Raw genomic sequence first — 24047 nt, 5'->3', positions numbered from 1 at the left:
AGCAGTAGAAAATTGTAAATAAAAAGTTTAATTTCAGAAACTGAGTTCACCATTTATAAATACACTAAAAACATAGTCAATGCAAATTCAGATTAATAATAGTACAGTATTTTAACAAAACAACAACTTTTCTAAAAGGTCATAGGCAAATCAGTGACTCGTTTCACCCAGAATATTTAACCAGTTTGAAATAAGAAAATGAATTCTTTTCTAGACGCTGAGACAAAAACTTCGAAGACATATTATTGTTAAAAAAAAAACCTGATGACATAATCCATTCTGATGTCCTTGGGATCCTAAATACCCCACTGATGGCTGAATCTTCCCTATTTTATAAAAGAAAATCTAAACGCCTAAGGCTATTCTTACAACCATAACATAGCAATCTTCCTCCCTGTTAATAAGCCACCTCTTCTAAAAAGAACTGCGTACGTAATTGGGTCAATTTGGGGGCCAGTGCACAAATTTCAAGACAGCTTCATGATGTAGAGCCACTGAGCCAGAGGCTCAGAGGTTCATCAACAGGAGGCTGTGAACGCGTCATGCCACGCACTGGCCGCAGAGCAGGCCCCACCGTGCACGCTGTGAACGTGGGGGTGTGTCCACGCTAACCGCCCACGTGGCACCAGGGCAGACCCTGAAATGGGAGCTTGCTCTCTGTGGAAACCCTGCGCGGCCGACCCTTCGTCATGTGTCAGCTCGGGCTTGTCGCCGATGCCACATCTCTGTCGTGGTCGACAGCTGCCTCCCAGAGCACTCTGTCTCCCTCCAACGCCCTGTACAGCCACCGTCAGGAACTGCTCAGTCAAGATGGCTTCAACTCCACCTCCTATTTACAGGTTTTATTTGACAGCCACAAAGGCTGTTCTGTTGCAATTAAAGCAATTTTTAACTAAAATACAGTACCTGATCTGATTTTTACATAATCGAATAAGAAGCCTATGGAATAAAACGGCTCACCTCTCCTCTGCCATTCTACTGAAACAAACTACTGATCCCCAACTTGTAAAAAACCTTACAGTTACAAATGAAAACCCAATCATCGTATTTCATCATTGACGAGGCAAGCTGCTTCTAGTAGACTTCTGAAAACACACACCATGGTACCTGGCCTGAAGGACTGGTTAAGGCACGTGTGGCCGCGACAGCAAGGGCCGGGCGGCCCCTCCCGCGGCCGTGGACCTGAGCGCCCGGCCTGCCGTCCTGCAGGGCCGGCTGCGGCGAGCGCCAGCCTGGACAGATGCCGGTGCTCGCCGGGTGGCTCCAGTGGGCTCTTCAGTACTGGAAGCATATTAAGGGAAGATTCACTTTCAGAAAGATGAGTTTCTCAAAATGCTCCATTAGAAGCCTAGACTGGCCAAAGCTGCCGTTCTCAGGGGGCGTGCTGAATAGCCGCTCAGAAGGGACGATGCTTGGGGGGCAGCCCAGGAAGCGCACGGCCAAGGCAGAGAGGCCGGGCCAGGTGGCCCTCTTGAGGCTCCAATAGGCGAGCGGGTTGCAGCTGTGCTCCAGCACCTCCTCCTCCAGGTAGGCGAGCACCATGTCCTCGGGGACCTTGGGCCGCCCTCCGCGCTCGCTCTTCTTCAGCTTGGCCATGAGTGCCCAGAGGCTCTCCTCGCTGGCGCAGTCCCGGGGCGGGGAGCCCGGCTCGCAGCCGCTGGGGACGGGCGCGGGCTCTGAGGTAGGATCCAGCGTCTCCAGCTCCCTGATCAAGTCCTGCTTGCACTGCTCAGCCTCCTCCTCGGAGAACAGGGAGGCCTTGTAGCGCGGGTCCAGCAGGGTGGCCAGCACGTACCTGGGGTCGTGCAGCGTGGCCGACAGGCGGCTCACCATGGCCTCCCTGAGGGCACGCAGCATGGTGTCAATGCCCATGGTCTCCTGGAACAGCATCTCCACCCTGCGGGTGAGGATGTGGACCATGGGGATGACCTGGCTCAGCGTGGACACGTGCGCGCTCATCTCCCGGCTGGCGGCGGCGAAAGGCTTCAGGGCGTGGCACACGGACTGCATCACCTCCCACTGGTCGCAGCTCAGCAGCTCCCGGAAGTCACACTCGACGGACAGCGCGTTCACCGCCCGCTTCTGCTCCAGCAGCCGCTCCAGCATGTGGAAGGATGTGCTCCACTTGGACGGCACGTCCTGCAGCAGGTGGTGGGGCGGCAGCCCATACTCCCGCTGCAGCTCCGCCAGCTTGGCCTTGGCACGGGGCGAGCGCTGCACCCGCTCGCAGATCTTCCGGGCAGTGCTCAGCAGGTTCTGGACCATTCTCTGGCTCTTGATGGCCTCGCTGACGATGAGGTTGACAGTGTGGCTGAAGCAGGGCACGCTGGAGCGCGCCCCTTCGTTCAGCGTCTTCCCAATGCTGGGGTTGTCGGTGACGGTGATGCCCACCTGCAGGCCGGAGGACGTCACCCAGGCCTCCCACCAACACTCCAGCTGCTTCTGGATGCTGCTGCCGCTGTAGTCACAGTCCACTTGCGACACGTCCAGCAGCGCTGAGCAGTGGTGGTCCTCACAGTGCGGCCGGGCCGCGGTCTCGAAGGTGACCCAGTGGGCCGTGAGGGTCAGGTACTCCCGCGTCTGGCTGCTCATCCAGATGCCCGACGTGAAGTGGACCACGCCGCTCTCGGCTTCCTGCAGGTGTGCCATGATGACGTGCTTCACGTCCTCGTACATGCCCGGGATGGCTGTCCGGGAGAAGTAGGCCGGTGGGGGCAGGGAGTACTGAGGTTTCAAGTATGCCAGCAGCCTGTTGAAGCCAACGTTGTCCACCAGTGAGTACGGCTGTAGGTCAAGGGCAATCATCTCAGCAATGAGACTTGTGATTTTCTTAGCAACGGGGTGAGAATCGTAAAACTTCTCACTGCCATCGTCAGAGGCAGTGGCGCCTGCTGACGGTGGGCCCAGGGGTGCCTGGGCGCCAGGAGGGGAGGGTGGGGCAGCCCGGGCACCCTCAGGCTTCAGCACGCCGCCATGGAAGCGCTGCAGGTGCCGCAGAAGACAGCTGGTGCCCAGGTTCGTGGGCTTCTTGCCCCGGCTGATGGTCCGGCCACAGTGCAGGCAGGCGACCTTCGTGGGGTCTGCGGAGCAGGTAGAGAAGTGGTTCCACAGCTTGGAGGTCTTCTTGCTGTTGACGGGAAACGCAGCTTGATGGTTTTTGGTGACCACGGTCGGCAGGCTGGTCAACCGGGAGGAGGACATTTCAGCGGAAGCCAGGGTAGCATAGGGTGAGCTGGCCAGGCCAGCCCCCAGGAAGCCCTTCTGGGCCCCGGCCACCTCGGGGTGGCGCCTGTAGAGGTGCCGCATGAGGCAGCTGGTGCCCACGTCGCCCCGCTTGCCCCGGCTGATGGCGCAGCCGCAGTGCCTGCACAGGGCCTTGAGGCTGTCCGTGGGCGCCAGTGAGAAGTGGTGCCACACCTCCGACTTCAGCCTCTTCATCACCTTCTTGTTCTGCTGGAACACGGTGCCCGGCTCCCGCGGCCGAGGGCTCGGCGTGCCGCCCAGCTGCGTCTCGGGAGATGACCCCCACGAGGCCTCGCCCGCGTCGGAGGAGGGGGACGCTGCGCCCCCGGGGCCCCAGAGCGCGTGCGGCTCCTCCGCCGGCCGGTCGGGGGAGGAGGCTGCGGAGGCGGGGTCCTGGAGCGCCCTCCCCGGAGACACCGGCAGGGGGCCGGACTCCGCGTCTGGTGGCGGCCGGGCGGGCCCCAGGGGCGGCGCGGGGCCGGGGGAAGGCGCAGCGGGGCCGCCGCTCTCCCGCAGCACGATGGCGCGGTGCGCCCGCCACATGTGCCTGATGAGGCAGCTGGTGCCCAGGTCCTTCCCGTTCTTGCCGCGGCTGAACTCGTTCATGCAGTGGATGCACACGGCCTTGGAGCTGTCCAGGGGCGACAGATAGAAGTGCTTCCAGACGGCCGACCGCCGGCGGGACCCGCACCCGCTCCGCGGCAGGGACAGGTTCTTCTCCGCCCCGCTCTCGGCAGGCTCGCTGCAGCGCAGGGCGCGCGCGTGCGGGGGCGGCCCCGCCGGGCCCTCCTCCCGGCTGTACCTCTCCGAGGCCAGTGCGTCGGAGGCGGCCTCTTCGGAAGAAACCGCGGAGCCGGCGTCCTCCATGGCCTGCGGGGGAGCCAGGCCCTTGGCGGCTGCCCCGGGGTCGGCGGGCGCAGGTGCGGGGCGCGGCGCCGAGGCGGGGTCCGCTGCCAGTGCGCTGGGGTGCGCCCTGCGCACGTGCCGCATGAGGCAGCTGGTGCTCAGGTCCTTCTCGTTCTTGCCGCGGCTGAACTCCTTCATGCAGTAGGTGCACACGGCCTTGGTGCTATCCCGCGGCGAGATGAAAAAGTGCTTCCAGGCCGGGGACTTCTTCCTGGAGCCCAGGCCGCGGCCGGCGAGCAGGCTCTGTGTCACGGCCTCCATGGCCACGCTGTACAGGGTGCTGCTGTACTGCGCCAGCAGCGCCCCGTAGTCGTCCTCGGGCTCCGGGGAGGCGCGCCGCCCGGGGGGCTGGCCTGCGCAGCCCACGCCGCCGCCCTCTGCCTGCTCCTGGCCGCGGCCTGCCTGCCTCCCGTCCTCCAGCTCGCTTCCAGCGTCCATTCTCTGCACACTGTGATCAGGGGTTCGGGAGTCATCTTCCTCTATTTTCGAGTTCGTGTTCTCCGAATCACCTGCTCCTTGGGGACGAGGCTCCCGGCGGCTCTCCATGACTAACCATAACTATCCGGTTCTGGCTGAAGAACTCTCTCTGAGGATGTTTATGAATATGGCTAATCATGAATCTCACCGAGCAGCGGACAGGCGAACTCATGGGCATGTCGCTTCATGCTGCTCCTGGAGCTCTCCCGCTGAACGCATCGCGGTGCAGACGCCCGCGCACACGGGGTGGCCCTGCTGGTCTCGGACGCGGGAATGCTGGCGGCTCGATAGCATGGTGCTCCTCCTGCGTCATCTACAACAGATGGAACCAAGGAAGACAAAGGACCCGCTCACATTTCACATCCAGAGTCATGGATACGTCAGCCTCTATATGTGTGAGAGAAATTCCACAATGGTCAGGTGAAACAGAAAAGCTTGCTCCTTGACTTTACAACCCAGTCACAGGATGAAACACCCTCTCTGTTGGCCTCTCCTGCCCCGAGCGCCCTGCTTACCTTCTGAGAGTCTCTGCCTCCCTGGGCCATCCCACTGCTCCCACGGACGAGGGGCCTGCGATCTGCCTTCTTCTGATGTCTACCTAACCAGGCTTGAGGCTGAGCATTTATTTAAGAATAAAATCCTGGTGATGGTAAAAAAAAAAAAAAAGAAAGAAGATATCCTCTGAATAGACATTTCCCCAAAGGAGACATACAGATGGCCAAAAGGCACACGAAAAGATGCTCAACATCACTAATAATCAGAGAAATATAAAATGACACGACCTCACGCTGGTCACAGGGCCATCATCCAAAAGCCTACAAATGATCCACGGCTGGGGGTGTGGGGATAGGGAGCCCGGCCCCACTGCTGGCGGGAGGTAAGCTGGCGCAGCCACCATGGAGAGCAATATGGAGGCTCCTGAAAAGACCACTGACAGCTGCCACACGACTCTGCAGTCCCACCCCCGGGCACACGTCTGGAGGAAGCACCGATGTGAAAGGACACACGCACCCCAGTGCTCGCAGCAGCCACGGCCAACACGTGGACGCAACCTGAGTCCCCGTCGACAGGCAAGCGGGTGAAGGAGGCGCGACACGACGTGTGCAGGACTGCGTGGCCACTGAGGGATGAAATAATGCTGCGGCGGCAACACAGATGGGCCTGGACAGGAACAGACCAGGTGAAGGGAGCCAGACAGAAATGCGGTGTCGATCACAGGCAGAATCCAGAAAAAAAGACAACAAACTCATTTACAAAACAGAAACAGACTCACAGACACAGAACACACACTTACGGTCCCCAAAGGCGAGCGACAGGGGAGAGGGGTAAACCAGGGACCTGGGAGTGACATGCACGTGCTACTACGAGCCCCAAGCGTCAGAAAGAGACCACAGAGAGAAAGCACCATGGGATGTCCACGGTGGCTCAGCGGCAAAGAATCCGCCTGCCAATGCAGGGGATGGGTTCGGTCCCTGGTCCAGGAAGACCCCACATGGCTCTGAGCAACTAAGTCCTCACACCACAACTCCTGAGCCTGCACACGGCAACCACTGAGGCCCACGGGTCCAGAGCCTGTGGTCTGCAATGACAGAGGCCGCCGCAGTGAGAAGCCACTCACTGCAACAGGAGCCGCCCCTACTAGCCAAGACAGAGAAAGCCCGTGTGCTGCGGTGAGGCCCAGCACAGCCAAAGTAATTTAATAAAAAAAAGAGAACAGACCAAGACTTGGGAAGGCCCATCATTGCAATTTTAGCCCTTCTAATTAATAGGTGGGCTTCCCTGCTGGCTCAGTGGTAAAGAATCTGCTTGAAAATGCAGGACCCCCTGGTTCAATCCCTGGATCAGGAAGATCCCCTGGAGGAGGGCATGGCAACCCTCTCCAGTATTCTTGCCTGGAGAATCCCATGGAAAGAGGAGCCTGGTGGGTTACAGTCCATAGGGTTGCAAAGAGTCAGACATGACTCAGCAAGTAAACAACAAGATATCTCCTAAATGACTGATAATACTGAACATTTTATGTGCTTATTTGCCATTTGCTTCTCTCCACTGGTGAAGCATCTGTTCACGTATACTTATCTGGCAGGTGGGGTCTTGGCTGCAGCACGCGCACCCCGGCACTGTGCACACTCAGTGCACACTCGGCTGTGGTGTGGGGCCTGGAGCTGCGGCTGTCAGCCTCAGGTGCTTCTCGTCACGTGGGACCTTAGGGCCCAGACCAGGGACCAAAGCCGAGTTCCCTGCACTGCAAGGCAGACTCTTAACCCCTGGACCATCAGGGAAGTCCCCAGCAATTAATGTTTTTATGGATTATGCTTTGGGAGCTGTATCTAAGAAAGATTTTCTCCTGTGTTTATGTTTAGATCTTTGAAAGACTCAAACTCATTGTTTTGTATATAAATATCTAATAGCTCAAGTACTGTTTGTGGAAAAGATCATGCTTTTCAACCAAAGAACACCTTGGTAACTGTTGAAGACTCACTGTGTGAAGGTGCCTCTGTGCGGCAGCTGCTTACGTGTATAAACACGAGGGAAGTGTTTGTGTGTGTCTGTTCAGCACGTTCTACCCTTTAAGTAAGTGCGCTTCACTGTATGGCAGTCGGCTCAAGGTGGGAGAGTGTGAGGCACATGTGTGTACTGGTCTGTGCCCCCAGTTCCTGACACAGGGCTCCTGAGCCTCTCGGAAGCTCCCAAGTGACAAGCAACACCTTGCGTTCTAGTGAGGCAATGATGGAGGCTCATCACCAGAGAGACCACACCACGGTTAGAAACCGACTTTCAGCCCCCGGCCCCCAGGATGGCCTGGAGACTGAGCTGACACTCCTCAAGCCCACATCACAAAACCCCAGCAGCTCGGGGTTTGAGGAATGGCTAGGCTTGCGAACACACCCACGGGTCTGGAGGATAACGCGCCCTAACTCCACGAGGACAGACGCCCCTGCACTCAGGAGCCTGTGTGTCCCCATCTGGCCTTTCATCTGTGTCCCTTTTCATATAGTGAAAGTCTCTCAGTCGTGTCCGACTCTTTGCAAGCCCATGGACTGTAGCCCGCCAGACTCCTCTGTCCATGGGATTCTCCAGGCAAGGACACTGGAGTGGGTTGCCATTTCCTTTCCCAAGGGATCTTCCCGACCCAGGGATCGAACCCTCGTCTCCTGCACCGCAGGCAGACACTTTACCGTCTGAGCTATGAAGGAAGCCCCTTTCCACATAATAAACCTGTAAATGTGCATAAGTGCGTCCTTGCTGTGGCAGCCGCCTCGGCACTTTATCGCGGGAACCTCGGCTTTGAAGCCTCTCAGTCAAAAGCACAGGTGACAGCAGGGCTGCTCTGAGTGGGAGCGGTCTCTGGGCCACCTGGACCCCGTTGCTCTGAGCACGACTCCAGGCAGCGGTGTCCGGAGCGGACGGAAGGACAGTGAGCTGGTGCCGGACAACAGCCGGCGGGGGCTGCCAGACGCGAAGCACTCTGCGCACAGAGCCGGGGGGAACACGGAGAGCGCCTCTGCTCACAGGCCGTGCGGCGGCAGCTCAGGAAGCGCAGGGACTGGCAGACTAGGGCAACGGGCAGGCTGACTCCACGCCGCCTACAGAAACACGCTACGCGTGAGGACAGAGAGAGGCTCACAGCAAAAAGACAGGAGGCTGCAGCGTGCTAAGCCCAACCCGGGCATGCCGGCGGGGCGCGCGAGCACAGTGGGCCACGGGGACCTCCCACGTGCAGGGAGCGGACCCCTCGGGCCTGGAGTGGGGGTGGGCTCTCACATCCCTACTCACAGTTACCTGAACAAGCGGACAGAAAGTCAGTAAAGACAGCAGACGGTTTGAAAACATTACCATCAAACTGGCCTCAATGACATTTAGGGAGGAGTCCAAACAAACGGAACGTGTGTCGCTTACAGGCGGCCAGAGTGCTCGTCAAGACAGACTGCTCTCTGGACAGTAAGCAAATCACAATAAATTCACAAGACCTGGAGTCAAAGAATGGTCTCTGAAAGGGAACTGAACAAGAAATCAACATCAGAAAGATGTCTGGAACAATCCAAAGTATCTTTAAGTAAGTAACACTTCTATATGTACGAAGCCAAGGGGTAAAGAAAAACGTCCCAAGGAAAAGTATAGCAAATTTAATCCCGAAGCAAATAAAGTGAAGAAAACAAGAAAAGATTTGAAATCAATTAAATTGGGGGGGGAGTGGGGAAGAGGTGGCAGGGGGTGGAAATCAGTGAATCCAAACGCCGGTTTTTTGGACAGATCAAAAAAATTGGCAAACGTCTACACTGATTAATGAAAAAATGGAAAAGACGGAAGCTACCAACAGCAAGAACAGAAGTGGGCATTACCACCAAAGACCCTACAGACACAAAAAGACGGTAAGGAGACAGCCGAGCGCCTTTATGATGATAAATTCAGCAGCTCAGGTGAAACGGGTAAATCCCGAAAAGACACTTACGACAGAGAGCCACTGAAGAGACAGGGTCTCTATCGCGTAGCAGTCACGACGTCTGCCTCACACTGAAGCCTGAACAGCCCTCTGCCTAGTCCCTTCTCTTAAAATTCCAGGTCAAGATGGTTCCATGGGTGAATTTCACCAAACTTAAGAGAAAAAAAAAAAAAAAAATACTAGTGAAACACACTCTTCCGGAAAAAGACAAAATACTCCCCAACTGTTCTAACAAGGTAGAGCCGCCCTGACAACAAGACCCGAAGAGGCGTTAACAGGAAAAGAATCCAAGTCACGTCCCTAGGATCAGGAAGAACCCTAAGAAATGTAGCGAGCTCTTAAAAATGTAACAAATCAAATTCAGCGCTACACTGAAGATAATATTCCATGAGTAAGTGGGCTATATCAGGAGGACTTTTGGTTTAATATTAAAAAATCAACAGAAAGCAAGGAGGAAAACCATACGGCCACCGGGTGAAGAGAGGCGTTTAGTGTCGTCTCTGCTCTTGCTCCTGACGAGGACGCCCACAAGGCAGAAGGGCAAGCCACGGGCGTCTGTGCGACAGAGGTCTCCAGGCCTCCACGGAAAGGTGCTGTCCTACGAAGGCTGCAGGGCAAGCTCGGCTGCCTCGAGCTCGCCTCTGTCCTGGACGACCTTGCCCGCTCCTCTCTGGTCTGAGGAACCAGCTCATCTCCCTTCGAGGCAAACGTCCCATTCTCGGTTGACCCTGAGGCTCTCCGAAGACTCCTGGGGCAAGACCCTGGGGTGACGGCCTGGACTGCTTCCTGCGGGCCCTCTTTCACCTGCTCAGCCTGTGTGGTCTCACTTAAGCCACGAGACAGTCTTTCATGGAAGGTTCACTGTGACGTGTCTCCTTCTATACCAAAGGGCACGGGCACAGAGAGGCTGAGAAATGTGTCCGGGGCACTCGGGCAAACAGGCCGCTGCTCCTGGAGCGCTGGAGGCCCGAGGGGCTGGGGGCGGTGCACAGAAGACCCGCGTGCAGGAAGGGCTGTGGCTGCGGACACGGCGCCGTGGGTGGACCTGGGGAGGACCACACTCAGTGACGCCAGAGAGAGACAGCCACCAGGACACTCACACACACGTGGAACCTACAGTACGCCCCCGTAAACTCGCCCGGGAGACAGTCGCCAGGAGGCCTGGCTCGCGGCTGCGGGGGTGGGGCGAGGCGGAGTCTGGGGCGAGCCGGCGCAAGCCGGGATGCGCGGGACGCAGGAACAACCAGGGCCTGCCGTCTAACATGCTCCGACGTGCCGAAACGGAAACGAATGAGAAGAGAAAGCGCAACAAGAAAAGCGCAGTTGTGATCAAAGACTTCAGACCACAGATTCAAGAACCCCTAGAAACCCCAGGCAAGATTTAAAGAGAAAAGAAAAGTGCTAAAAATAGGAAAAAGCACAGAGGTAAAAGTGAGGAGGGGTGGAGGAACCCAGCTCAGTACCGCCAGCGGGTACAGAATCCAGACCACCGGCTTCTGCAGCAGGACTGATGACCCAGCTTCTCTAACAGACTGCTTGCATCCCAGTGTGAGCGGGCAAGCCACGCAAGCGCGTCCGCAGGCGAGGCAGGGGGCCTGGGCACTGAGTGAACACTGGACAGGAAGCAATTCTAAGCTTATTAAGGTAGAAAGATACTGTGGGTGAGACTTTTTAAAGAATCCTGTCTTTCCGAGACACTAACTGGAGAAAGTCTAATGAAACACGACTTCTCGTATCTGCTTTGAAGTAACCGAGGGGGACCCAGAGCTGGAATGGCCACGTGTCTGTCTGTCTGTCTGTGAAAGCCGGGGGATGAGCGCACGGGCTCATTATGCTCATCTTCCTCACACACACTGCAACACAGCCCCAGAAACTGCTTCAAGAAAAAGCGACGAGACACAGGACCGACTCTTCAAGAGAAGCAGTGTCAACCATGGGACAGAAGAAGTGCGCCTTCGGAGTTGCGGTGGGAAAGAGAGAAAGCCAAACCAGGATTCTACACTCAGCAAAGATATTCCTACAAGAACGAATATGCGATGAAAACACCGCTGGCGAAACCACACACAGAGTGTGTCGCCAGGTGGCTTCAGCTGAAGGAACGGCAAAGCGATGTCCCGGCGGCAGAGAAGCGCCACCCGGGACTCAGCGGCACGTGGGAACAGCAGGACCGGGATGGCGCGCAGCGCAGCGCGAGGACCCGCTGGGCTCCGCTTCCGGCCCGGGCAACGCAAGAACGGAAAACTCACTGAGCTGCACGAGGCCGTGGTCCGCGTGATCACAAGGACAAAATGATCTCTGCTCATTTCCAAGGCAAACCTCTCAGTATCACAGTAATCCAGGTCTATGACCGGTAATGCTGAAGAAGCTGAAGTTGAACAGTTCTATGAAGACCTACAAGACCTTTTAGAACACACACCCAAAAAAGCTGTCCTTTTCATTATAGGGGACTGGAATGCAAAAGTAGGAAGTCAAGAAACACCTGGAGTAACAGGCAAATTTGGCCTTGGCATGCGGAATGAAGCAGGGCAAAGACTAATAGAGTTTTGCCAAGAGAACGCACTGGTCATAGCAAACACCCTCTTCCAACAACACGAGAGAAGTCTCTACACATGGACATCACCAGATTGCCAACACGGCAATCAGACTGATTATATTCTTTGCAGCCAAAGATGGAGAAGCTCTATACAGTCAGCAAAAACAAGACTGGGAGCTGACTGTGGCTTAGAAACTCCTTATTGCAAAATTCAGACTTGAAGAAAGTAGGGAAAACCACTAGACCATTCAGGTCTGACCTAAATCAAATCCCTTACGATTATACAGTGGAAGTGACAAATAGATTCAACGGACTAGATCTGATAGACAGAGTGCCTGATGAACCATGGACAGGGGTTCGTGACATTGTACAGAAGGCAGTGATGAAGACCATCCCCATGGAAAAGAAATGAAAAAAGACAAAATGGCTGTCTGAGGAGGCCTTACAAATAGCTGTGAGAAAAAGGGGAGCTAAACACAAAGGAGAAAAGGAAAGATATACCCATTTGAATGCAGAGTTCCAAATAGCAAGGAGAGATAAGAAACACTTCCTCAAAAAAAAAAAAAGAAGAAACACTTCATCAGAGATCAATGCAAAGAAATAAAGGAAAACAATAGAATGGGAAAGACTAGAGATCTCTTCAAGGAAATTAGAGATACCAAGGGAACATTTCATGCAAAGATGGGCACACTTAAGGACAGAAATGGTATGGAACTAACAGAAGCAGAAGATATTCAGAAGAGATGGCAAGAATACACAGAAGAACTGTACTAAAAAGATCTTCACGACCCGGATAATCACAATGGTGTGATCACTCACCTAGAGCCAGACATCCTGGAATGTGATGTCAATGGGACTTAGGAAGCATCACTACGAACAAAGCTACTGGAGGTGATGGAATTCCAGTTGAGCTGTTTCAAATCCTAAAAGATGATGCTGTGAAAGTGTTGCACTCAACATGTCAGCAAATTTGGAAAACTCAGCAGTGGCCACAGGACTGGAAAACGTCAGTTTTCATTCCAATCCCAAAGAAAGGCAATGCCAAAGAATGCTGAAACTACCACACAACGGCACTCATCTCACATGCTAGCAAAGTAATGTTCAAAATTCTCCAAGCCAGGCTTCAACAATACGAGAACTATGAACTTACAGATGTTCAAGTGGGATTTAGAAAAGGCAGAGGAACCAGAGATCAAATTTCCAGTATCCATTGGGTCATCAAAAAAGCAAGAGAGTTCCAGAAAAACATCCATTCTGCTTTATTGACTATGCCAAAGCCTTTGACTGTGTGGGTCACAATAAACTGTGGAAAATTCTGAAAGAGATGGGAATACCAGACCACCTGACCTGCCTCTTGAGAAATCTGTATGCAGGTCAAGAAGCAAGTTAGAACTGGACATGGAACAACAGACTGGTTCCAAATTGGGAAAGGAGTACGTCAAGGCTGTATATTGTCACCCTGTTTATTTAACTTATATGCAGAGTACATCATGAGAAACACCGGGCTGGATGAAGCATAAGCTGGAATCAAGATTGCCAGGAGAAATATCAATAACTTCAGATATGCAGATGATACCACCATTATGGCAGAAAGCAAAGAACTAAAGAGCCTCTTGAGGAAAGTGAAAGAGGAGAGTGAAAAAGTTGGCTTGAAACTCAACATTCAGAAAACGAACATCACGGCATCCAGTCCCATCACTTCATGCCAAACAGATGGGGAAACAATGGAAACAGTGACAGACTTTATTTTGGGGGGCTCTAAAATCACTGCAGATGGTGACTGCAGCCATGAAATTGAAAGATGCTTACTCCTTGGAAGAAAAGTTATGACCAACCTAGACAGCATATCAAACAGCAGAGACATTATTTTGCCAACAAAGGTCCATCTAGTCAAGGCTATGGTTTTTCCAGCAGTCATGTATCGATGTGAGAGTTGGACTATAAAGAAAGCTGAGTGCCGAATAATTGATGCTTTTGAACTGTGGTGTTGGAGAAGACTCTTGGGAGTCCCTTGGACTGCAAGGAGATTCAACCAGTCCATCCTAAAGGAAATCAGTCCTGCATATTCATTGGAAGGACTGACGCTGAAGCTGAAGCTCCAATACTTTGGCCACCTGATGGGAAGAGCTGACTCATTTGAAAAGACCCTGATACTGGCAAAGATTGAAGGCGGGGGGAGAAGGGGACAACAGAGGATGAGATGGTTGGATGGCATCACTGACTCCATGGACATGAGTTTGAGTAAGCTCTGGGAGTTGGTGATGGACAGGGAGGCCTGGCGTGCTGCAGTTCATGGGGTCGCAGAGAGTCGGACACAACTGAGCGACTGAACTGAACTGAACCCTGGACTATCTGGGGAGACCCAGTGATGTCACAAGGGTCTTCAAAAGTGAAAGACAGAGGCAGAGGAGAGACAGGAAAAGATGACTGTGGACAGCGAGAGGCGCATCGTCGCTGGCTTTGAAGATGGAGGGCGGGCCCACACGCAGGGACGCAGGGGCCTCTGGGAGTGAAGGGCGAGGAGCCACCCTCTGCCAGGCCGCCAGGAGGGCAGCCTGGCAGCACCATGGCTGAAGCCCAGGGCTCCGAGCTCAGACTGCTGGCCTCCACACGTATGCTGTCTTCAACCACCAAGTCTGTGGGAGAAAACGGATACAATAAACAGGAAAGGGTTAAGATTAAATCCTACATAAGGATAAGAGAAAGGGTAATGAAGACGGGAAAACATCTCTATAGATAATGAAAGCACACTAGAAAAACATAAGCAGAGGTTAAGTGAAATTGAGTAACTTATTTCAAAAGAAGCTAACAACGTTAAGAAAATAATACAAAAGAACAAAATAAATCAAGACAGAAAAACACTGAGATGAGGTCACAGACCCTAAGAAACTGTTACAGATGAAAGTAAAATGTCATTTTAGAATAAAGACTAAGTTACAAGCAACAAAAGAACAAATAAGCTCCACAGAGGATTGCGTAAGGTCAACAGAAGAATTTAGGAAAGAAAAAGTTTTAATGAAAAAGAAATAAACGGATTAAAAAAAAGTTCAGAAGAAGCTGACCAATTTAAAACTTAGGTAAAGAAAATCCAACATGTGTATAACCAAGGTATTTCTCCACAAAAAAGGGGGACAGGGCAAGAGAAGAGATTACTGAACACTCTGAAATAAAAAGGTGTACTCAAAGAGCATCCTGGGCTTCCCTGGTGGCTACGCGGTGAAGAACCCTCCTGCCAGTGCAGGGACGCCGGCTTCATCCCCGATCCAGGAAGATTCCGCATGCCACAGAGCAGCTAAGCCCATGCACCGGAGCCGGTGTCTAGAGCCCGGGAACTGCAACTCCCGAGTCCACGAACTCCAGAGCACATGCTCCGCGACGAGAGAAGGCACTGCGGCGAGAAGTCTGCACGCCACTAGAGCGGCGCCTGCTCACAGCAACGAGAGAAAGGCCTGCGCAGCAACAGAGACCGGCACAGCCGAGCATGGAGCTCAGCACACAGGAAAGCTACTGCAGAGACGGGGAGCGAGCTGCAGGGCGGGGGCCGTCCGCCCGTCACAGCGGGCACACAGGCGTACCCCAGGAAAGCCACCGGCGTGAGAAGGCCACAGGCAAAAACCACATCACCTGCAAGGGAAAGCGACCTGTCACGAGTCTGACAGCAACGTTTCACGCTGTAAGACAACAGACTGACATGTTTAACACATTCAAGGAAAAAACACATGAGCCAAGCCTTTTACCTCCAGTCAACCGGACATCAAGTACAAGGACGCAGAGAAACTGTTACCAACAAGCCGGAATTCAGGTGATATCTTTCCTTGAGGCCTTCCTGAGAAGTCGAGTGGAGGGGGGAGTGCTCACGCGTCTCCCTGCAGGACGCACTGAGCGAGCGTCCCGGGAGAGCAGGTGGGCGCTGCGCAGCTGCAGCGTCGGCCCTGAGCCGAGGGAGGGGGCTGGACGACACGCGGGTCCCTGGGCCAGACACTGGGCTGCCTTCAGCAAGGACAGGGCCACGTGCAGAGATGGGGAGGCGGGCTCTGGTCCCCCTCGTCCTCGCAGAGGCAGACCGGGAAGGCCAGACACTCATCCCGCAGTCCTGGGAGTGGGACCCACCCAGCTCTGCTCGGTGCAAAGTCCTGAGAGGAGCGGCCCCCGCGACCTCCAGACTACAGCTCTCTCACACCACTAAAGGAGCCGAGGTTCTCAAGGATCACAGGTCCAGGGGCGGGAAGACCACAAAATGAGCCGAGGACGCTCTGGGGACCCAGGGAGCCAGGACCTTTGCGAGCGGACAAGGACAGTGCAGGAAGGATCCAGGCATCAACCTCAAGGGCTCCCCCTGTCCAAAAATGAGATGATCTGAACGTAAATAAGGGTCAGCATTATACATCAAAACTCATCAAATGTTTAAGTCTATTAATGCATAATCCCAAATAAAATCCTCAATCGGTCACCTCTGGCGGATGACAGGAAGGCAAATGATTCACTACTTTGAAAAGTGACAGGGAAGCTCACCCTCAGCTCCTGACATCTGCTACAGCACCAGAGAGCCAGGGCAGGGCTCCCACTCCACGTCCAGCTCGCGAGCAGAGACGCAGGGACTCAGCCGAACGGCTCCACCTCACACGGGCGCTGATTAACGCCCAGACTGGGTGCACCCCTGGGGGAAGCGGCGGGAGGGGGGCCACACACGAGGCGCCTCCCGAGGGGGCCACACAACTGCCGGAAGCAGTCTCCCCAGAGAGCAACCTGATCCCCCCACCCACCCCGAGGAGACCAAGAGCAGGGAAGACTCACGGGACCGCGGTGCCGCCAGCGGGCACTGCCCTGGCCAGTCCCGAGGGCCTGTGCCAGGGGTTACGCCAGCACGCGCCTGGGATGGGGCTGTCAGGGGAGCCCGCCGCCTTCCGGTTTGTCTTCCTCTCCCGCTGGACCAGTTCTCTACACACTAGCTCAACGTTGTAGGTAGGATGGTTCTACTTTTTTTCCTTTTGCCCGCATGGGGATCTCGGTTCCCTGACCAGGGACTGGACTCACGGCCCTGCAGTGGAAGCAAAGCCCGACCACTGGACCGCCAGGGAAGCCCCGATGTTTCTGTTTCAGGGAAAATGCTGCCATTGGCTCGAGCAGCTTCCTACTACTTTTTCCACTATTTTCGCACCAAATACTTAGAAAGGCAAAACAGGATGCGGGGCCTAGCTGTCACACTGCAGAAGGGCACCGGAGGCACTGGGCCATTCCGCACGGGTGCCAGGAGCCACCTGGGCCTGGCCACCCGCCCCAGAGCTCTGGAGATGCTCCTCTGGCTTGAAAGGCGAGGGCCCCCTGGTCACGGCGCCTGGGTGGCACCCAGAACCAGCTGCCCCGCGGTCCAGCCTCTATGTCCAGCAAGTAAGAGCTAGCCCACAGGAAAATCATCAACACGGAGGCCCAACAGGGCGATCACGGGCAGCGCGTCAAACAGCCTCCTCCTAGACAGACGCGGCAGGCCTCCCCGCGTGGGGCCGTGCAGCCGCCCCCCGACAGCCAGAGGGTCACTCTGAACCTGGTGGTGAGCAGTGTGGGGCTCTGCTCAGCAGGGCGCACAGCCCCCTGAACTGAGCACAGATGGGGGGAGGAGAGGAGCGCAGAGGATGGACCCAGCGCCCAGGCCTGCTGAGACCGACTGCACGCATTTCAGCTCCAAGAGCAAAGCGCCTGAAGGCAGAGGCAGCCGGCCAGAGGCTCTTTCCACGGGCTAGAACAAATACCGTGTATGGGAGAGTCCCAGTTCAGGTGTGTGTTCTGACTTGGGGAACATAGTTATTCTCTATTTTGAGAATTAAAGAAAGCGCCTTCCAGGCTGCTGTGATGCACGAGTGCCCGTCAGACAGGGTCCCACGTGTGCACGCCCCAGTCCCCGCCCTGCAGTGGCCGCAGCCTCAGCGGCTCCCTAACACAGAGACCAGCTTCCGTGCAGGCCCTCACCTGCCACACCACCAAAAACACACGACGAGCATCTCCATTCCTCAGGCTGCAGATGCAGCAGATTAAAGGAAAAAACTTCAAGTCATCTCACCCAACCGGGCGGGAAAGGCCCGAAGCTTGGCAGCACCCCAGTGAGGACTCTGGAGTCCCTACCAAGACACATTCACCCAAGGACCCAGTAACCCCACGTCCAGGGACAGACTCTGAAGACTACCTCATCAGACACACGGCAACACTTGTCCCAGGCCAGGCGCTGCAGTTCCACAGCCAGGCTGCAAAACCACTCACACACCGCCAGTAAGGCCTGATACATACGTGCATCCCAGTCGCTTCAGTCTCGTCCAACTCTTGCGACCCTATGGACTGTAGCCAGCTGGGCTCCTCTGTCCATGGGATTCTCTAGCCAAGGATACTGGAGTGGGTTGCCATGCCCTTCTCCAAGGGATCTTCCCAAACTAGGGATCAAACCCAGGTCTCCTGCATTGCGGGTGGATTCTTTGCCAGCTGAGCCGCCAGGGAAGCCCAATACATACACAGACCATGGAAAAAAAGCAAGACACATGGGATAAACGGCGCTTGTTACGTTTTATGATAAAAGACAGGAGGGAAAACAAGGTGAGTTGCAAACATTAATGTCTGTCTGAAGAGCTTATTTTGGCACTTCTCAGGTGGCACTGGTGTGAAGAACCTGCCAACCAACGCAGGAGACGTAAGACGTAAGAGACGCAGGTGTGACCCCTGGATTGGGAAAATCCCCTGCAGGACAGTATGGCTACCCACTCCACTATTCTTGACTGGGAAATCCCATGGACAGAGGAGCCTGGCGGGCTACAGTCCATGGGGTCACACCGAGTTGGACACGACTGAAGCAACTTACACGCTTATTTTGCAGGATAAAGCAGAAATAAAGATGGTTGCCTGTAAAGAGTGGAGGAGACAGGAATGCAAGTGAGCTAGCTGATTGCATCTTTTATATAACGCTGACTTTTGAGCGGTGTGATTACCTCTACATTAAAATGCAGAACATTTCAAGCGTGAAATCTAAAGGCTATCAGATAAGCGGCCATACTGCAAACCAAGAATGCTCAGCAAGGGGCTTTAACACATGGGACTTCATGCGCCTGAAGCAGAACACGTACTGAAAACAAAAGAACACCCTAAATTTCACTGAGTGATTTCACTAGCAGCAGCAGCAGCCAACGCCATTGAGAATCAAAATTTTCAGGATACGAAAACGATATGATTAGAAACAAGCAAAGAAATTAAGTAAAACTATATAATTTTAAATTTGTCTTAAAAACATCAGCACGAACTCTTGATGTTTTAAACAGTTATCTCCTAGCTCTGTGCACTAGACTAGACCAGCCCTTAAAGCAGCAGTGACACCAAGCACACTGCACACAGCTGGCCCCTGGGTTCTGGTTTCTAAACACCCTCCTGCACCAACGGGGCCACGGCGCTCTGCGGAAAGAGCGACTGCAGCTCTGGGAACGAGAGAGGCTGCAGAAAGGATGTGCCACCAGGAGTTGGCTCTGCGGGGCTCCCACGGGTCGGTCACAACTGTCTGAACATACCACAGAGACGGAAGACTTCAGTGGACTATAATGTAATGGATAAATCTGCCAGTCTGCACTGATGCTCAAGAATCAAGAGGAGAAATGAAAATACCTGCCACTGGGGGGGGGGAATGCTGCAGCCACTGCTCCCTGGAAAAGGGTGACGAGGGGAGAAGGCGCAGCGTCCTGCCTTCCTCGAGTGTCACGGGTGAGGGAAACACACGTGAAAGGCAGGGGAAGGGGCCACAGCCCGACAGAGCGGGGCCCGTCCCGACAGGACAGTCTGAGGGCGGCGCACAGGAGGCCCAGCACCGCCACCTGAAGACGCCGGGTCCCTGGCGGGTGGCACCCACGGGTGGGGGCCGCTGGGGCACAGGGGCCAGCTGCAACGTATCTTCAGACTGCCGACCACGCGGAGGGCGGCCCCCAACTGCCCGCCGTGTTGTTCAAGGGTCAACTGTCAACGGCAAAGCAGCAAATGGCAAACAGACCCAGAACACAGGGACATTTCTGCAAGACAATCGGCCTTGTCTCTTTAAAAAGTCAACGTCCCGAGTGGGGAAACCGGACTGTGGCTCAGCCGCTCAACGCCGTGAGGACTACCATTCACTCCCTCCGCGGCCACGCTGCCGGGGCGAGCACGGCCCTCTGCCTCTCCTTTCTCCCTCTGGGGGAGGGGGCGGCATGCAGCTCGCAGGACCTTTGGTCCTTGACCAGGGACTGAACCTGGGCCCTCGCAGGCAGCGTGTTGACGTGCCAAGTGCGAATCGCTGGACTGCCTTTTCTGAGAAGAGAAGGATGCTCAGCAGCGACCTGCTGCGGCCCCTGCTGCCCCGTCAGAGCCTGAAAGCACGGACAAGGGACGTGCACCAGCGCTCCAGCTCAGGGCTGGAGCAGCGGCACCTGGACCTGCTCCCAACCTACCACCCAGCCTCCAGGACACGCACAGCGGCCTGCAGCCCGAGCCCCGGGCTCCCGGGCACAGCTCGGGCACCAGCGCCGCCCCGTGGCCAGGCGGCCTCGTCCTCGGATGTGGCAGCCTTCCTACCAAGGCCACCAAGAGTGAGCCGCACCTGCTGAGGGTGCAGAGCCATGGCTAACATCTTCCCGGGGAGCAGCCGCCTCCAGTGCAGAGCCACCACCCAGGACTGGCCGCACGGAGCCCGAGAGCCGGACGGAGGCCAGAGCGCTCTGCGGGGGCCGAACTGAGAGGCCCGGGGCCAGCTCCTCGAGACGCGGCGGGCACCCCAGCTCTGTGCAGGGCCATGGGCCCTGTCCCCCCCCGAGACATCCGGGTCGCGGACCAGGGCTGCCGGGCTGGCTCCACCCTGGCTTCGAGGGCACGCCACTGAGTGCCAGCGGCTTCTCTGGGGCAGCAGGCGGTCCCACCAGCCACAGGTCTGACGGGCTGCCGTGGTGAGCTGCCGCTGGACGTGGTTCAAGTGTCCACGTGCGACCGGGCAGCACCCGAGCTCCTGCTCCAAACAGCATGTGCCCTGGGGTGCTCCCTCCCAGCAGGCCAACCGCGGGGTAGGCTCAGTCACCGGGCCCTGAGTGAGGACGGGCCCTCCGTTTAGACCTGCGGGCTTGGGGCGGGTCGGGCAGGGCTGCACGGACTGAGGAGCCCCCACGGGCAGCGCCAGGTCAGCAGGGGACGCCCCGCCGCAGGCCCGGCCTCTCCGGTTCCTGCGGTGCGCAGATCTTGCTGTGGGGACAGGTGGCTGCCGCAAGGCCTTCACCCAAAGGAAAGCAGAACCCAAGCAGGGTGAACACCTGAGCAAGGTAGGGACGGGCCTTACGACAGGAGATGGCCCGAAAGCACCGGCCAGGCTCCGCAGCTCACCGCCGCTTCTCACACGGGGCCTCTGCTCCGCCTCCCCCAGGCCCCTAGGCGCGGGACGCAGAGGTCCTTTCCTCTCCAAGCGGTCTTCTGAGAGCATGCTTGTCACACTGCCCTTCACCCTTGCCCACGGCTGCTTGTGCTCTTCCTTGGAGAGTTCACTCCGCCTTCTCTGCCCATCCTCGCCACAACCGTGCGCCGCTGCCCCAGCAGGCAGAACAGCGCCAGGCGAGAGGAGAGAGGCGAGAGAGCTCGCGCGGAGGCAGGCACCTCCAGCCCTCCCGCAGCCCTCCACCTCGGAAACAGGAGGGAGAAGACGGGGCTTGCTTTCACTCCTAACGGTGCCTTCCAGCATACCAGCTGCCAAAAGCACACATCAGACAGCTAGAAGTGATCTAAATACTCCAGAGGGATTAAAATCAGGCAGTGCCGTAGCCTGAGGGAGAAGGGAGGGAAAGACAGGGAAGTGGAAGGGGCCGAGGCTCTGGAAGCTGCCTGACGGGAAGTCTGCTGCCACCCGGACACTGACGGGAGGCCGCGGGGTGGTCAGGGCGGGACTCCGTGCAGCTGAATTCAGTAAGACACCAACGGTAAACAGAGATGATGCCTCCTACAGCTTACATTAGACATCAAGCGGTCACCAGGAGAACGGCGGTCACCTCTCATGCTTTGTGCAGAGCAGCTTAGGAGGACCCCGCGCTGCTGAGGGACAGTCGGAGGGGCCCCAGCCAACCCTGGCAGGCGCCCCTGGTGTGCCTGCGCGCCCTGGCCCCTGCCCCTGCCCTCCTCACAGTGAAGGAGGGAGTCAGAATAGAGCTGGGAGGAAGGAGCTGAGGCCGGGCAGAGACACGCAGACGAGAGTGGCGGGAAGGACAAACTGACCGCGGTCACAGCGCCTCGTGCTCCCGCAGCGCCGCTGCCCAGGTCTGCTCTCTCTCCAGCTTCCACGCCAGGCAGGGATCTGAAAGACAACACACACGCCCTTCACCACGTCCTGAGCACAGCTGCCTCGGCCCCTCTGCACAGACGCAGGGTTCAATCCACGGCCCTAACGGTTCCCTTCAAACCCTTCCCAGCGCTTCAGGAGCACTCCTGGCACAGCATGAGCCATTCACGAACCTCCTTCTGTGCGTGGCGACGTGAAAAAGCAGGGCAGACTCTTCATGCCCTGAAGCGTCAGGAACAGCGCGTGTGTGGCGATGTGGGCTCAGAGTCTGTGCTTTCTTCCAACACAGGAGGTTACCTTCCTGAAGACTCACAGACTCTCTTAACTCGTGCCACATCTTTTCCTGAGAAAATGTAAACCACCACAAGCAGATACCATCTGTTTAAGGATTACAGGAAGCGTGCACCCCTGCACAGACAGCCCGTGGCAGGCCCCGGGTATGAGCTGGTGAGAGGAGTCTCCTCTCACAAGATAACTCTGCATGGAGATTAAGTCATAACTGCAATTTGGCTTGTCCAGAGCACTTTTTAAAAACTCCAACTAAATCCTTCCTCTTCTCCTAATTTTAACACCGTGATGTAGAGAAGACATCAAAAGTTAATATAAAAAGTCACAAGAATGCCTTAGCAAACCGGTCTCATGCAAGTCTGAGATGCGTTTTTCAAAATTATGGACTTGATCTGATCAGAGTTAACTTCAAAACAAATAACTTCCCTTTTTCACAAACTTGAGAATGCCCACAGAAGCTTCTCCTGATGGCCCAGCTGGGCAGGGGTTTGCTTGCAGAGAGGTGCATATATGTGTGTCTATGGACAGTCACTCAAAATGCAAGGAGAGTCTAGGGGGCTGGCAATTCTCTTAAGCAAGCAGGATGGTGTGGGTCCCAGAAAAAAAGATAAATGACTCCGTCATTACTTGAGTCAAAAAAAAAACACAAAACCGCAACTGGAAAAACGATCGAAATTCTGCTCTGCAGCTTGATTCGGGCTTTCACTACTTACACTTAAATGTCATACCCAGAAACACGCATAGTAACCAAGAAGCATCAGAAGCGTGCAGAAATGAGGAGCGTCTCGTGTGCTGAGACGTGTAAACGAGGCCCCGGTTGTCCCTTCCTGGAAGCGCACAGAAAATGAAATACTGTACCGAGGTTGCGGGACACCTGAAAGGCACAGCATGTAAGGCGATCCGTGGCGGTGGCGGAGGGCAGAGGCCCTCGAGACGGACACTCACCGGGCACCTGTCTGCTGGCCGGTGACCCCCGCCCCAGGGCGACTGCGGCTCGGGGATCGCCGCGTGGTCAGCCGTAGAGCCCACGCCGGCCGGCACGCCTGTCCCCGTGCTCGCCCGCGGCCGGCCCGGCGTCCGCGCCCGCTCCCACCGCCTCGCGCTCACTCCGCCGGCCGCGCGGCCGGAAGAGGCGCCCCGGGTGCCCCGCTGTCAGCCGGGCCGGCGGCCGCGGGGCGCGCAGCTGGAGCGGCGTCCAGACGCCGAGGCCGAGTCCGCCGCCCGGGCGGGGTCCCCGCGACGGCAGGCCGCCCCCGCCCCGCCCTGAGCAGGCGACCCCGCGCCCGCCCGGCCCGACCCCGGCCTCGCCCTCCAGCCCCGGGCCCCCGCTCCCGGCCCCGACGGCGCGCCTGGAAGGCCGGCCCGGAACGCGAGCCTCGCACTCACCGCGGCGACCCCACGGCCGCGCAGGCGGACGCGCCCCATTCATCGACCTCGGCTTTGTCCGCCCCCGGCCCCTCCCGCGCCGCCGCCGCAGCCGCCGGACGCTGCACCCCTCCCAGGGCCCCGCGCGGCCGGGGCGGGGCCGGGGGCGGGGCCGGCGCGCGCAAGCGCAGTGCCCGCATGCCCGCCTCTCCCCGGGGCCCGGCCGGACGGGCGGCTCTAGGTGCCGAGGCGCCGCTGATGGGGCGGGTCTGGGCCGACTGCAAGGCGTCGCCCCGCCCCCAGGGCCGGCGTGGGCCGACCGCGCAGGCGCAGTCCCGCCCCGGGCCTGCGCGGGCCAACCGCGCAGGCGCAGCCACCTCCGGGCTTCGGCCGCGCAGGCGCAGTCTCCGCGCGCCGGCCCCGCCCCCGGGCGGCCAGCGGGACGGCAGCGAGGTACCCGGCGCTAGCGGGGCGGGGGGCGCTGGCGG

At 56.7% G+C, this 24047-nt stretch overlaps 1 protein-coding gene across 2 annotated transcripts; it reads right to left on the bottom strand.

Moving 5' to 3' along the window:
- Nucleotides 1-69: 69 nt before the first annotated feature.
- Nucleotides 70-23626, bottom strand: ZBED4 (zinc finger BED-type containing 4). 2 transcript variants are annotated; one of them, XM_068970854.1, is made up of 4 exons: nucleotides 23581-23626; nucleotides 21843-21921; nucleotides 5142-5266; nucleotides 70-5013 (listed from the first exon to the last, which is right to left on the bottom strand). In XM_068970854.1, exon 4 carries the CDS (start codon nucleotides 4693-4695, stop codon nucleotides 1276-1278), a length of 3420 nt encoding a protein of 1139 aa, XP_068826955.1. In that variant the 5' UTR covers nucleotides 4696-5013; nucleotides 5142-5266; nucleotides 21843-21921; nucleotides 23581-23626; the 3' UTR covers nucleotides 70-1275. The 2 variants fall into 2 exon arrangements, with proteins under 2 accessions (XP_068826955.1, XP_068826956.1); XM_068970855.1 differs by having other exon boundaries at nucleotides 70-4939.
- Nucleotides 23627-24047: the final 421 nt, after the last annotated feature.

This window comes from Capricornis sumatraensis, chromosome 4 (genome assembly GCF_032405125.1).
Source record: "Capricornis sumatraensis isolate serow.1 chromosome 4, serow.2, whole genome shotgun sequence".
NCBI lineage: Eukaryota > Metazoa > Chordata > Mammalia > Artiodactyla > Bovidae > Capricornis > Capricornis sumatraensis.
This window is presented reverse-complemented; position numbering and strand designations above follow the sequence as displayed.